Genomic DNA, 12388 nt, shown 5'->3' on the forward strand with positions numbered 1-12388 from the left:
TGCAGCAGTTGGAGCTGTTTGCTTGTGTCGTGGACGAGGCAACGATGAAATTGGATGACAATTGTCTCGCTTTTACATCAAATGTGTCCCGTAAAAGAGCTAGGTTTCAAACGCAATATAAAACAAGTTAAAATTGAAGTTGTCTTCTCCCAGTGTCAATAGGCCTGCATGGAATAAAACGGAGCATGGAGGCCACACCCGGACAAGTATTTGTCGGCATCAGAAGTGAGTGGAGTTAAATTTGCACAATTTAGCGTTTGAAGTATTCAATAAAAAGAGACTTCCAACTAATTACCTTGTGAGGAAAATACCACAGTACTAAATAATTGTTGACTAACTTGATTTTTGTACTAAGAGAATAAAGGTCTAACAGACATAAGTGTAAAATAATACATAAAATATTGGTGGGAACCAACACCACTTCAGACATTGCAAACCGAAATGTGTTTTCCTAAATTCGACTGCAGTTGTTAGAATGGATATTTAGACATTTATGCTGGCTATGACTATAGTTGTGCTTTGTTTGAATGCTGCTGCGCCGATGACAATTTTGTGTTTGGGAGCCTTTTACTAAGCATTTTCATCTTTATTAAGTTCATAGAGTTGCTTGTTCTGTAGCCAAAAGGAAACACAAGCCAGTGTCTTATTGTGCCGGTCTCAAGCTCGGATAAATACAGAGAGTTGTGTCAGGAAGGGCATCCGACGTAAAAGCTTGGCCAAAATAAACATGTGAATCAAACCTCTGAAGATGGAGGACACTGATTCGCTGTGGCGACCCCTGAAGGGAAAAGCCAAAAGGAAATTAGTCGTCTTATTGTGTTTCAAGTTGTGAAAAATGGGGCAGGTAACTTTATGGCCGGGCAGGCAACTTTTCAGAGTTGTCTGCCCTGATGTCCGGTAACTTTTTGTCATGAGTTTCAGACACTGCTGAATGTTATGAATTTATCTACGATATTCATGCCATATATGCCACCTGCTTCGTGTATTTTATATTGTGTGTTTTGGGTACTGTATTCTCGACTCTTACAATACACATGGGCCCACTTTGTTTTTCAATGGTTGAATGAATGAATGGTCGTCTTCTTCTTTTCCTTGCGGCTTTTCCCTTCAAGGGGTCGCCACAGTGAATCAGTGTCCTCCATTTTCAGAGGTTTGATTCGCATGTTTGTTTTGGCCAAACTTTTACGTCGAATGCCTTTCCTTACACAACCCTCTGTATTAATCCGAGCTTGGGACCGGCACAAGAAGACTTATGTCCCCTTGTGGCTACAGAACAAACAATGGTCTTAATTTGTAAAATATCCCATTTTCTCTGATATTGACAGTTGTCATTATTCAACCACATCGGACAGTCAAATCGTGGTTAGACATACATGTGCTGATGAAAAAATAAAAAGATGTCCTATTTTTTTGTATTCGCCAGAAGGCTTCGCAGATGCACACGATTCAATCAGTCAAAGCAAAAGGCTGTCTTTGTTTTCCCTTGGTTTTGACTTCTGTATTCAATTCTCCAGACCTCTTCATCAAAATTAGGGGAATAAAACTCCCTTTTCATAACATGACATTTCTAGTTGAGATGAGTGCTGTACTTTAAGAAGATCACCACATTTCAAGCCAATGTCTCATCACATGAATGTGGCTGGAATGAGTTTATAGTTTCCCAGAACTAGAGGACATGTTATTTTCTCAGAAGGGGGTTGTCTCGGGTTCACTTTCAGACTGTTTCGTACAAAATTCTTATTTTAGGGGTACAATGTCTTTTCACTGTAGGGGTCCCCTCAAAGAGACAGTATTTGTTGCCATGAGACTCATTTGATAGCTTGAAAAATATTTTGATGGTCCATATAAGAAATGGGATACACTGGTGGTAAAATACTTTGACGAATAATAGCAGTAGACTACTTGAAGCGATGCTCCCAATGCATCAGTTCCAGAATGTTGCTCAAATATTGTTTGAGCATGGAAGCCAGTACAGGTACAGTGATACCTTGGCTTACGAACTTAATTGGTTCCAGGACAGAGTGTGTAAGGCGGAAAGTGTGTATCCCAAAAATTACTTTCCCATAGGAAACCATTAAAATGAGAATAATCCGTTCCCAGGTCCCCATAAAACGTAATTTTCTACTTTAAAACTACTTTCTAAGCCTTAAAACTACACAAAATATACCTTATTTTATGTATAATAAATGTGTCATGGTAATATAAGTAAAGAAATAAACTGTACTGTATAATGAAGTCGTTTTATTGACCTTTGTGATAGTCGTTGATGGCTTGATGGAATGGAGTGGCCGGTTTCATCAGCATTAAAAACTTGATGAGGAACATAGCCTTCTTCTTTCACCATCTTGACGAATGATCCCTTGTAAGTGCTTTCTCTGCAATAATTTTACCTAGTTCCTCATCAATTGTGTTAACTGGGAATGAATGAGAGCAGGTGTTGGGAAGATGCAGTTGTCAACAAAATAGCCAAAGTTTCACATGTTCTGCCGTATCCTGGGTGGGTGCGAGGTGGAAATTGTCAAAGTATCTCATCACTATTCTGGCCCAGTAAACACAACGATAAATTGGCCCTGAGACGAAAAGACAAGAGGATACATTTGTCACAGAGTCCAAGGAAACTGCTCACAGAATAGCAGCTTTGTGATGACCACCAAGATGTAATTGTTTTGAAGACGTACGGATGAATGATTTTGTTGTGTTGGAACAGAACTTGTGTTTTCAATTTCACTGCATGATTCAGTTTTGACCTTTTTTGTGTGAAAGCAACCATCATCTGTGCACATTCCGTGTCGGTTTGCTATTATTCTGTGATTCACATTTCGGGAGATATTCATGTTTACTGTATCCAAGACTAAGTATGCATGAGCCATTAGCTGAAGGACAGAACGTGCAAGAAACAGTACAGATGCTACACCAGGAACACTGTCGTTTCTCAGAGTGTCTTTTTTCCCCCACTTTCTTCATAAAAGAATTTCACCCAGATGATACATTTGCATCTAACCAAAGGAACACACACACACACACACACACACACACACACACACACACACACACACACACACACACACACACACACACACACACACACACACACACACACACACACACACACACACATAAACACACAGTGAGTAAAAAGTGTGTATATCCAAGTGAAATGAAAATACACATTAAAAAAATCATTTTGGGTGAATTTGTGAGGACCTTTCTGAAACTTTAACAAATGCATATATAGACCCTCTAGAATCATTTAGAATTAAAAACGTGTGACGACCGGCCAAAAGGTCCTCACTTGTCAAAAATGTCCTCACTACGTGTGGTATAAAATGTTTGTGATCCTCACAAGACTAGTCATACAAACACACACACACGCACATTTACACACACATTTCAGATTTTTTTTAGCCCAGAGTTTGTTGTGGTCAGTACCCTCAATAACTTGTACTTCCTGTTCCCACGGTAAATTGCACCATAAGCTGTGGTTCCAGGCTGAGACCCCCTTGGGGTTCCGCCTGCAATTATTATTATATATTTTTTTGTAACATACTGCAGAGTCTCCTACACTCAGCCATAGCCAGCTGTGATGGTTTGTCATTTTTCAGTTTTCCTTTGTGGAAAACGAAGAAAAACGTGGTCAGTTTGTCCATTTGGTTCACCTCATAATGACGACATTTTGATTAACAATATGTAGTATCGAAAGTGATTCAAAACATTTTTATTCATAGCCAGCAAGCAGAAATGTAGGACAGTTTCTTGTGACACGCTTGTGACTCCAGCTGACTGGATGGGGGAGGACTCCGATGTCACCTACTTTGCCCTTAATGGGCAGACCTTCTCTGAAACGATTTTCAATGCCAGTGATTTAGAATGACGTATTTTTCCAATAATAAACTAAAGTAGTTCGGAATGTGAAGCTGTTTCCTTTAGGGGCGTCACTGCTTCACTTAAGAAGCCAAAGGGCTTGAACAGTGAGGAATTATGGAGTGAATCAGAAATGGGTCATTTTTAACCAACTAGTGCTTTTGACTAAACAGGCCTGTCCGTGGAAATTGCATCATCCTTATCTTTGTTACGTTTCTCAGTATAATACTTAGGTACAGTTATACCTCGTCTTACGAATGCTTTAGCTAACGAATTTTTCGTCTTACGAACATCAAATTCACGAGAATATAATCTTGACATACAAACTATTTTTCGGGAAACACATGGAGCGCCGCAATGCGTGATGTGTCGTTCGCGAACGAGTCGGTTCTTGGAGCTCCTAAAAAGGAGCTGAAAATGGCAGTCGACTTTTTTTGTCCTCTATTCCCCGCCCCTAGTCTTCGGTTAGAGCTGCACGTGATTGGTCAAGATCCGTGGTAGAGGAGATAGGGGACACACGCAGCAGTGAGTGGGGGGAGGGGTTACAGAAACACACACACGAAAGGGAGATGACAGAGCTCGAAACAAAAAAAAACATGGGTGAAAAAAAAACAAAAGTGAAATGATGAGAAAATGGATAGAAAACAGTGAAATTTGGACTTGTTTCAACTTTATTGATGCCTTTTCTTTGGGTTTCACTATGAACAGAACCGTAGCCGAGCTCTGGAAGCTGGCATGATATTTCAATATTAGGTTGACTAATGTGAAGTAACAGGTGCCAAAACAGAATATTGCTTCAAAATGTCAGTCAAGTCAGGTCGCCATCCTTCCAAACACCACATTTATTTACTGTTTATCGTGTCCTTGGTCACCAGGGCTGCATCCCAGAAGACTTCTCCTACTGTTCCACTGCACACTACCAACCCAATTCGACCTCGTCGGTCAGAGATTGGTCTTTTCTGCTCACCCAGATACTTCACCAATGCTGCAGTTGACTCGGAAACATGCCCATCCATTGCTCATGTGATCTGTCGTAAGTTGTCGGTTATGCACTTGTTTGCAAAAACGTCACTGATAGATCAGAGTATGACGTGCACCGTTTAGCACGTGGCCGCACAAGGGGGTCTGCATTGCTGTGGGAGGCTTTAGATTTTAAATTATAGAGCGCGAGATAGATGTCTACGGGCGGTAATGAGTGGATAGGCTGAGTCATGGTCCGTGTCAGCCTGCACACTTCAATCGGCATCTATATCCACGCTTAAGCCACTGCGGCCAACCAGATCTGTATTTCGTTACACTGCACTTGGTATAACCGCAGAGTACATCATGTGACATGCTACAGAGATTACTTGTTGAACTTGGACCTTTTCTTTTAAGTATGACCATCTGTGTCGAGAATGACTGTTTTTCCCAGCAAGACACCCCCAAAAAAAGTGCTCATCCGCCGCACATCTGGATGACCCACGGGTTTAAATACAGAGATTGCAGGCATTGTGTGTTTCATTCCGGTTTGCAAGATTGCTGCCGTTGTTTTCTATCAATTGCATGAACTGGATAACTGTTTGAATGAAATTCTAGCACGCTGCCATGTAGGGTGACACGAGATTATGAAGCACGGATTTCAGCCACAGATGATTCAGGCTGGAAATGTTGTGCCTTGTTGCGCAGAGGCGGTAAAAGCTTCACACAATGATGTAGAAAGTAAAAATATTATCAGCCATGTTGACGTATCACTGTCACGAATCTTTTAAAGGACAACCAACATCACTTTTTTGTTTCCTAACTGACATCAGAAAAACTTTTATAGCATCTAAAATACCCAAAACACGCAGTATGATATTTTTATTCAAATGCAAAACACCAATAAAAATGACTCAAAATGTCCAAAATCTGCAAAAAACTGAGCTGCGAATTGGGCATTTTCAGAGCAGTCTTTTTTGGCCCAGTTCTCAGGTTTTTATAGGGCAGTCTGTGTATTCTTAATCCCGTCGGTGGGAGCCTTTTCGTTTTGTTTAGGAAGACGAACGGGTTCACTAAACCGAGGAAATCACAGTTTTGTCAGAAAAGGAGACATATGAAGAAGTTTCCGCAACTGCAAGGAGTTCACATTTAAAAAGTGGCAAAACATATGGGAGAGGAGGTGGAGTTTAGAAACCTATTTGGTATGTTTTGCAAGTTATAAACTAGGGGGTTGGGGACGTGACTCAGACTCCCTGTCACAATCGGCTGGGGAGGAGACCTGATGTGAGAAGGATCGAATGGAGAAGACTTGGGGAGGAGTGGGGAGGGAAAACCCAACCCCTCTTTCACCACCCAGCCCTCAGCATTCAGCGTCAGCAAAAGCGCTAATGTGATCAAGATGGAAGATGTCTTTGGACTTTGCACTGCTCCCGGGCTTTCTCGCTGTCTTTGGGGCGTTCTTCAGCTCGCCGCCCGCTACCGACTCTAGTCGGAAACCTCAAGTGATGACAGCCAACTACTTTTCACATGGATATGGAATCATATTTCCTTAATTAAGATTGTACTGATTTCTCCCACTGGATGAATGAAAGGAGGACTTCCACACTTTTCTGGCGGATAGTACTTGGAGGAGATCTGAGGCCAATTTGTTGGTTATCACCAGACGACTTAATGGTTTCATAAATCGGTGTCATTTACCACCAAAAGAAGACAAAGGGGAAGAATATTAGGATCTTTCAGGTGGATACTTGTTGCTTGGCTGATTGACATACTGAAGGAATATTTTATTTTTTAAACCCTTCAAATATAATAAACGAAAAAGGTGCGTGCACAAGGCGCAGATGATGGTTGCTTGACTTGGGTGACTTATCGGAAACAAAAAAAGGTAACATTATCAAAGAAAAAAATTGCACATTTACAGTATACAGTGGACATTTTTATTTTGCTATGCTTAGAATATCTTGTTTTCTATCCTTTCACCCCCCACCCCATCCCCTTTCAAATTGCTGCTGTGGACTGCAAATTTCTCCATTGTGGGACGAATAAAGGTTTTCTGATTCTGATGCTGAAATGACGTAAACTGTTTTTACCTAAAATAGAATGCTTGGACCTTGACATTGTTTTAAACTGGCAGGAAGCAAGCCTTAAATATTATGAGATGAGTCAAAATAAATTATTTTGCAGCCATTACTTTGTATTTTGGATTGGATTGGATTGGATTTAAAATGAAAAATATGTCCAAAAAAACCCCAACTGTGGTTATGCAGTTTTGCCTTCTAAAGGACAACCGACACCGGACAAGTTGCGTTCGTTTTCGAAATCACTTCAGATGACTTCTACTGAGCGTATTTTACAAAGATTCCACCGCATATAGCTAGATTTTACGTTTTAAGACTCGCGCCGAATATTCATGAAGTCTTGTTTTTGAGTTGATGACGATGCCCTAAGTGACGTCACGGAGGGAACGCCCCTGACCGAGAAAGCAACACACAATGCATTTTGGGTACTTTTTTTTCATCTGAAAACATCGTGTTGATCGCGAAATTAGAAGGAAAACTACATAAATAACGCGATTGTGAATCATTGTGTGTCACAGCCAATTGCGGTAACACGCATAAAGAAGGTGTAAGTTGACACAAATTCCCAGCGGACAAATCAGCCCATTTCCAATGGAGCTTGTGCGCCATCTTCTCCGAATCTGAACTCTTTCAACCCATTGTTTAGATTCTGGAGCAGGGTAGTTTGTGAAGGAGTATCCTGGCATGATGTCACGAACAAGGGGGCGGGACCTTCTGAAACTGGCCATTTCCGGTTTCATTTTGAAGTTGTTTTGGGACACTTTAACGCATTTTTATTGGTGTTTTGCATTTGACTAAAAATATCAGCCTGCGTGTTTTGGGTATTTTCAGTGCTATAAAATGCTTTTCTGATGTCAGTTAGCAAACAAAAAAAATGGTGTCGGTTGGCCTTTAACCATAATGGCAAAACAACACTGTTTGTGTTCTCTTTTGTTCATAGAATTCCCCGCCAACATGTTGTGTTTTATCTCTACAGTATTTGTTTTGTGGTTATTCTCTCATCCATCATCAAGAATTAACGAAAAGTGGGGAAACGAATTGTTTTTCAGATTGAAAAGTCACATGGTTGTCTATGCATAACCATTCCCGTTGTAGTCTTCTCATTTTCTTTTTCATCCACAGTCAAAAGCATCTCGATGGAATAGCACCAACCCACCAATAATGCCAGTTGCTATACGCAAGAGAAGTTGGGAGGATCATGTGACTCATCCCTCAGGATTACAATATAGCTTTGACGATCTGGACCTGATCTGTTGCCACAGTGTTGACAGCGAGGGGCTCTGGACGGGTTCAGGGGCCTCCAAGCAGGGTCGATGGACACGATGCGCCTCCATGCCAGAGGGCTGCCACCAACTGCTCACAGATGAGCCGGCTCAAAGACCGGATGTGACCACCTGCGGAGTACATGATGAGATCCATTCGGCACATGTGAAGCTGACAGACAACGTTGAGAAGAAGTTTATTTGCAGCCTTCACAAATGTCTGGATGTGCAGCGGAGGATTACAAATCACTTCAAGGCCCCAGTCTATTTTGACCGCGTTTTACAAAGCCGCAAAAGCAATACACAGGAAACTGTTGAAGCCGAAGACAAAGTTGGCCCGGAGAATGTTGATGATGGCTTTAAAAATTCTCGAATCTCACGTGATCAGCAACAATGCATCTCAGACAATGGGCCTCCACTGTCACAATCTATTGCTGGACAGCCTGGCAAACTTCCAAATCAATCTCAAACAAAGGAGGGACATAGAGATCGTTCCAGCAGACCTTCTGAAATCCCAAAGGCCACACTGAAGTCGCGCTCTGCCGCTCAACGTGAACCTCGGAATCACCTCCCAGATGTTGAGGAAGTGATTTCCATTCCTGGTCATGCTGGCACAAAGATCACCTTGGATATTGGTGCACTCAGTGCACTCCATAAAATGGATAGTCTTCTTGTGATGTCACCGGCTAACAAAGTTGTGGAGCCAGTTGTGATCTCAGCGGCAGGAGGAAAATGTGACAAAGGAGCAATTGAAACCTGGACCACAGATTCATCTGTCAAACTGGATGGATTAAATAACCCAGACGCTCCAAATGAAAAATCCGGACATGAGTACCTTTCCAGAGACATTCAAGAAGGAAAGCAAGATCCTGCCGGAGCAGGAGATCGGACCCTTGGTTGTGAAATGTCCTTCCAGACACTGTCAGAGCGGTGCGATTCTGAAACAAGCGCCATCAAAATGTCTCAGAGGGACGAAAGTAGATACGTGGAAAGCAATGAAAAATCTGAAGATTTCAGGTTGGGTCCAATCACCTCACCTGATATTTCTGTCAAAGTTCAGTGTTGTTTGGCCAGCAATGAAGTGCAATGTGAGCAAGAAGGATCGGGGGAGTCAGCGGAAGATCTCAAGCAGAAAATCATTATTGGAGAAGCAGAGCTCATCTTGACCGTGCCCACTGCAGAATCTGATGAAAGTTCTTCATCATTGGAAACTATCCCAGAGGCCAACCGGGTTGCTGCAGGTGAAAGCCGTGCACCTGCTCCAAAGAATCTCACCAAAACGGTTCACTGCCAGAAGGATGATGAAAATACAGCGAGTGATAAACACCCCCAAAACCTGCTTCCATTCTCAGCAGAGGTCAATAATGTGCTCGCGCCGGACGGATTCCATGGCAACGAAGCCTCTGGTTGCCTGAATGAGTCACCTGGATTTGAGGTGGCAGATGGTCTGAGTGAACGCCGCTTACGAGTGGCCGAGTCGAGGACGGAGCGGACGGACAACGCCACGCAGGAGGGTATTCCTTGTGGTGATCCACTTTTTAATGCAATGCGGCAAACCGGAGTTCAGAAGGGGGAAGAGCGGGTGAAAGCGCGCCTTAAGAAGGTAAGAAATATATATATATTTGAGGATATTGGAGCTGTAAATGCAACTTTATGAGATAGCAACTGATACGTTTTTTATTATTGTTATTATTATTATTATTATTATTATTATTATTATTATTATTAGTAGTAGTAGTAGTAGTAGTAGTAGTAGTAGTATTATTAGTATTATTATTAGATTCACTTTATGAGACAGCAACTGATACAACACATACAACGTTTTTATTATTATTATTATTATTATTATTTAGAGTGGACGTAGGGAACAGGATTCTGATGGATAATTATTTTAACTATTATTTTATTTAAATTATATTTATAGAGCTATCACGACTATTTATTATTATTATTAGTAGTATTAGTATTAGTATTAGTATTAGTATTAGTATTAGTATTAGTATTAGTATTAGTATTAGTATTATTAGTATTATTAGTATTATTATTAGATTCACTTTATGAGACAGCAACTGATACAACACATACAACGTTTTTATTATTATTATTATTATTATTATTATTATTATTATTATTATTATTATTATTTAGAGTGGACGTAGGGAACAGGATTCTGATGGATAATTATTTTAACTATTATTTTATTTAAATTATATTTATAGAGCTATCACTACTATTTATTATTATTATTATTAGTAGTAGTAGTAGTATTAGTATTAGTATTATTAGTATTATTAGTATTATTATTAGATTCACTTCATGAGACAGCAACTGATACAACACATACAACGTTATTATTATTATTATTATTATTATTATTATTATTATTATTATTATTATTATTTAGAGTGGACATAGGGAACAGGATTCTGATGGATAATTATTTTAACTATTATTTTATTTAAATTATATTTATAGAGCTATCACTACTGTTTACTATTATTATTATTATTATTATTATGTAGAGTGGAGATAGGGAGCAGGAGGCTGATGGATAATTATTTTAACTATTATTTGATTTCAATTATATTAATAGAGCTATCATGACTATTATTATTATTATTATTATTATTATTATTATTATTATTATTATTATTATTATTATGGATGACATATGGTATAAAACCTATGAAACATTTCTCTCCCACACTTAGCAAATGTCTAAAAAAAAGCAATGACTTCATTCTCACATGCTTACATAGCTGTGTGCATGTGTGTTTGTGTGTGTGTGTGTGTTCAGTGGCAACATGTTTTCCTTTCTCAGCAACACATTTCAAAACAAATTCCCCTCAGAACGCTCGACTTCTTGCCCGGGTTAAAGCCTTAAGCTTTTTGCACAACTGTAAACGGATATTTACACAGTCGTCTGCCGAGCAGGCACAGAAAAGTGCCAAAGATGGATGTAGGCTCACTGTGACAAAGTACAGCCAAAAATAGTCCCTGATTTTTTTTTCTTCTAAATGTCACCAAAAACATATTTTTTTGTAAGATGATGTCACATGACTCTTGAAGATCCCAAGTTGGAATGTTGCAAGGATTTCGTATGGAAAGAAAGTCTCTTCATTATTATTATTATTATTATTATTATTATTATTATTATTATTATTATTATTATTATTATTTATTATTATTATTATTTTTATATGGGGACCTGGGAATGGATTATTGTCATTTTAATGGTTTCCTATGGGAAATTAATGTTTGGGATACAGATTTTTTTGCCTTACACACTCTGTCTGGGAACCAATTAAGTTCGTAAGCCAAGGTATCACTGTATAGAAAATTATTATTATTTTCTCCTTAATAGATTGAGCACAGTTATTACAGACGCCCAAGAGGTTATCGTTTAATCTGGATGGGTTTGTCCCTCTGTTGTGTGTAATTTCCTGTCTCGAGTAGGTAAAAATGTGGGGCATTTTTATTTTATGAGTTTTGATGGGCGGAACAATTATTCTGAAATCAAACTGTTACATTTTAAATACATTAATATCAATGTTTTGAATTTAACCAACTTTGTGAAACTCTCAATTTTTAATATAAAGGCAGATTTAAGACAGAATGTGAAAGTTTGCAGACATTCATGTTAAATTGGTTTTGTGTCGACATCATGTAAATAAAACGACTATATTATACAGTACAGTTTATTATATATAATACCATAGCACATTTATTATACATAAAATAAGGTCTATTTTGTGTAGTTTTAAGGCTTAGAAATTTAGAAAGTAGAACATTATGTTTTATGAACGGATTATTCTCATTTTAATGGTTTCCTATGGGGAATTCATTTTTGGGATACACACTTTTCGCCTTACGCACTGTCTGGGAACCAATTAAGTTCGTAAGCCAAGGTATCACTGTATATTATTGCTGTCAAAGCGAGGAAGTACTTAGTCTAAAACACATGAATAAAAAACACATTTAAATACAACATTGATGAAACAGATGGCTCTTATGATAGGTGATGATAAAGAATTCAGCACAAGTTGTTCAATTCATGATGACATCCCACGAGGCTCATGGGGTTGTGGATCAAATTAGTCAAATGAAACCCATCTGGTGTGCATAATGATTTTAGATTAACTTGATATTGGGCTTTTTGACAGTGTTTATTTGTTTTAGCAACAAGGCTTTATCCTGACCTCGAGGGCCAATCTGGCTCAACAGTTG

General features: G+C 39.2%; 1 protein-coding gene across 4 annotated transcripts in view; it reads left to right on the forward strand.

The window, feature by feature from the left end:
* Positions 1–6134: 6134 nt before the first annotated feature.
* dlc1 (DLC1 Rho GTPase activating protein) overlaps positions 6135–12388 on the forward strand; it is a 91326-nt gene continuing 85072 nt past the window's right edge. Inside the window, exons 1-3 of one of the 4 annotated variants that reach the window (XM_089006534.1) lie at positions 6138–6706; positions 8022–9402; positions 9514–9764. In XM_089006534.1, coding sequence (XP_088862660.1) covers positions 8061–9402; positions 9514–9764 — 1593 coding nt within the window. In that variant the 5' untranslated portion in view covers positions 6138–6706; positions 8022–8060. Of the gene's footprint in view, positions 6707–8021; positions 9765–12388 lie in introns of all 4 variants that reach the window. The other 3 variants (XM_089006535.1, XM_089006532.1, XM_089006533.1) reach the window with 3 other exon arrangements.

This window comes from Hippocampus bargibanti, linkage group LG10 (assembly GCF_051943395.1).
Source record: "Hippocampus bargibanti isolate YZ-2025 linkage group LG10, ASM5194339v1, whole genome shotgun sequence".
Taxonomy (NCBI): Eukaryota; Metazoa; Chordata; class Actinopteri; order Syngnathiformes; family Syngnathidae; genus Hippocampus; species Hippocampus bargibanti.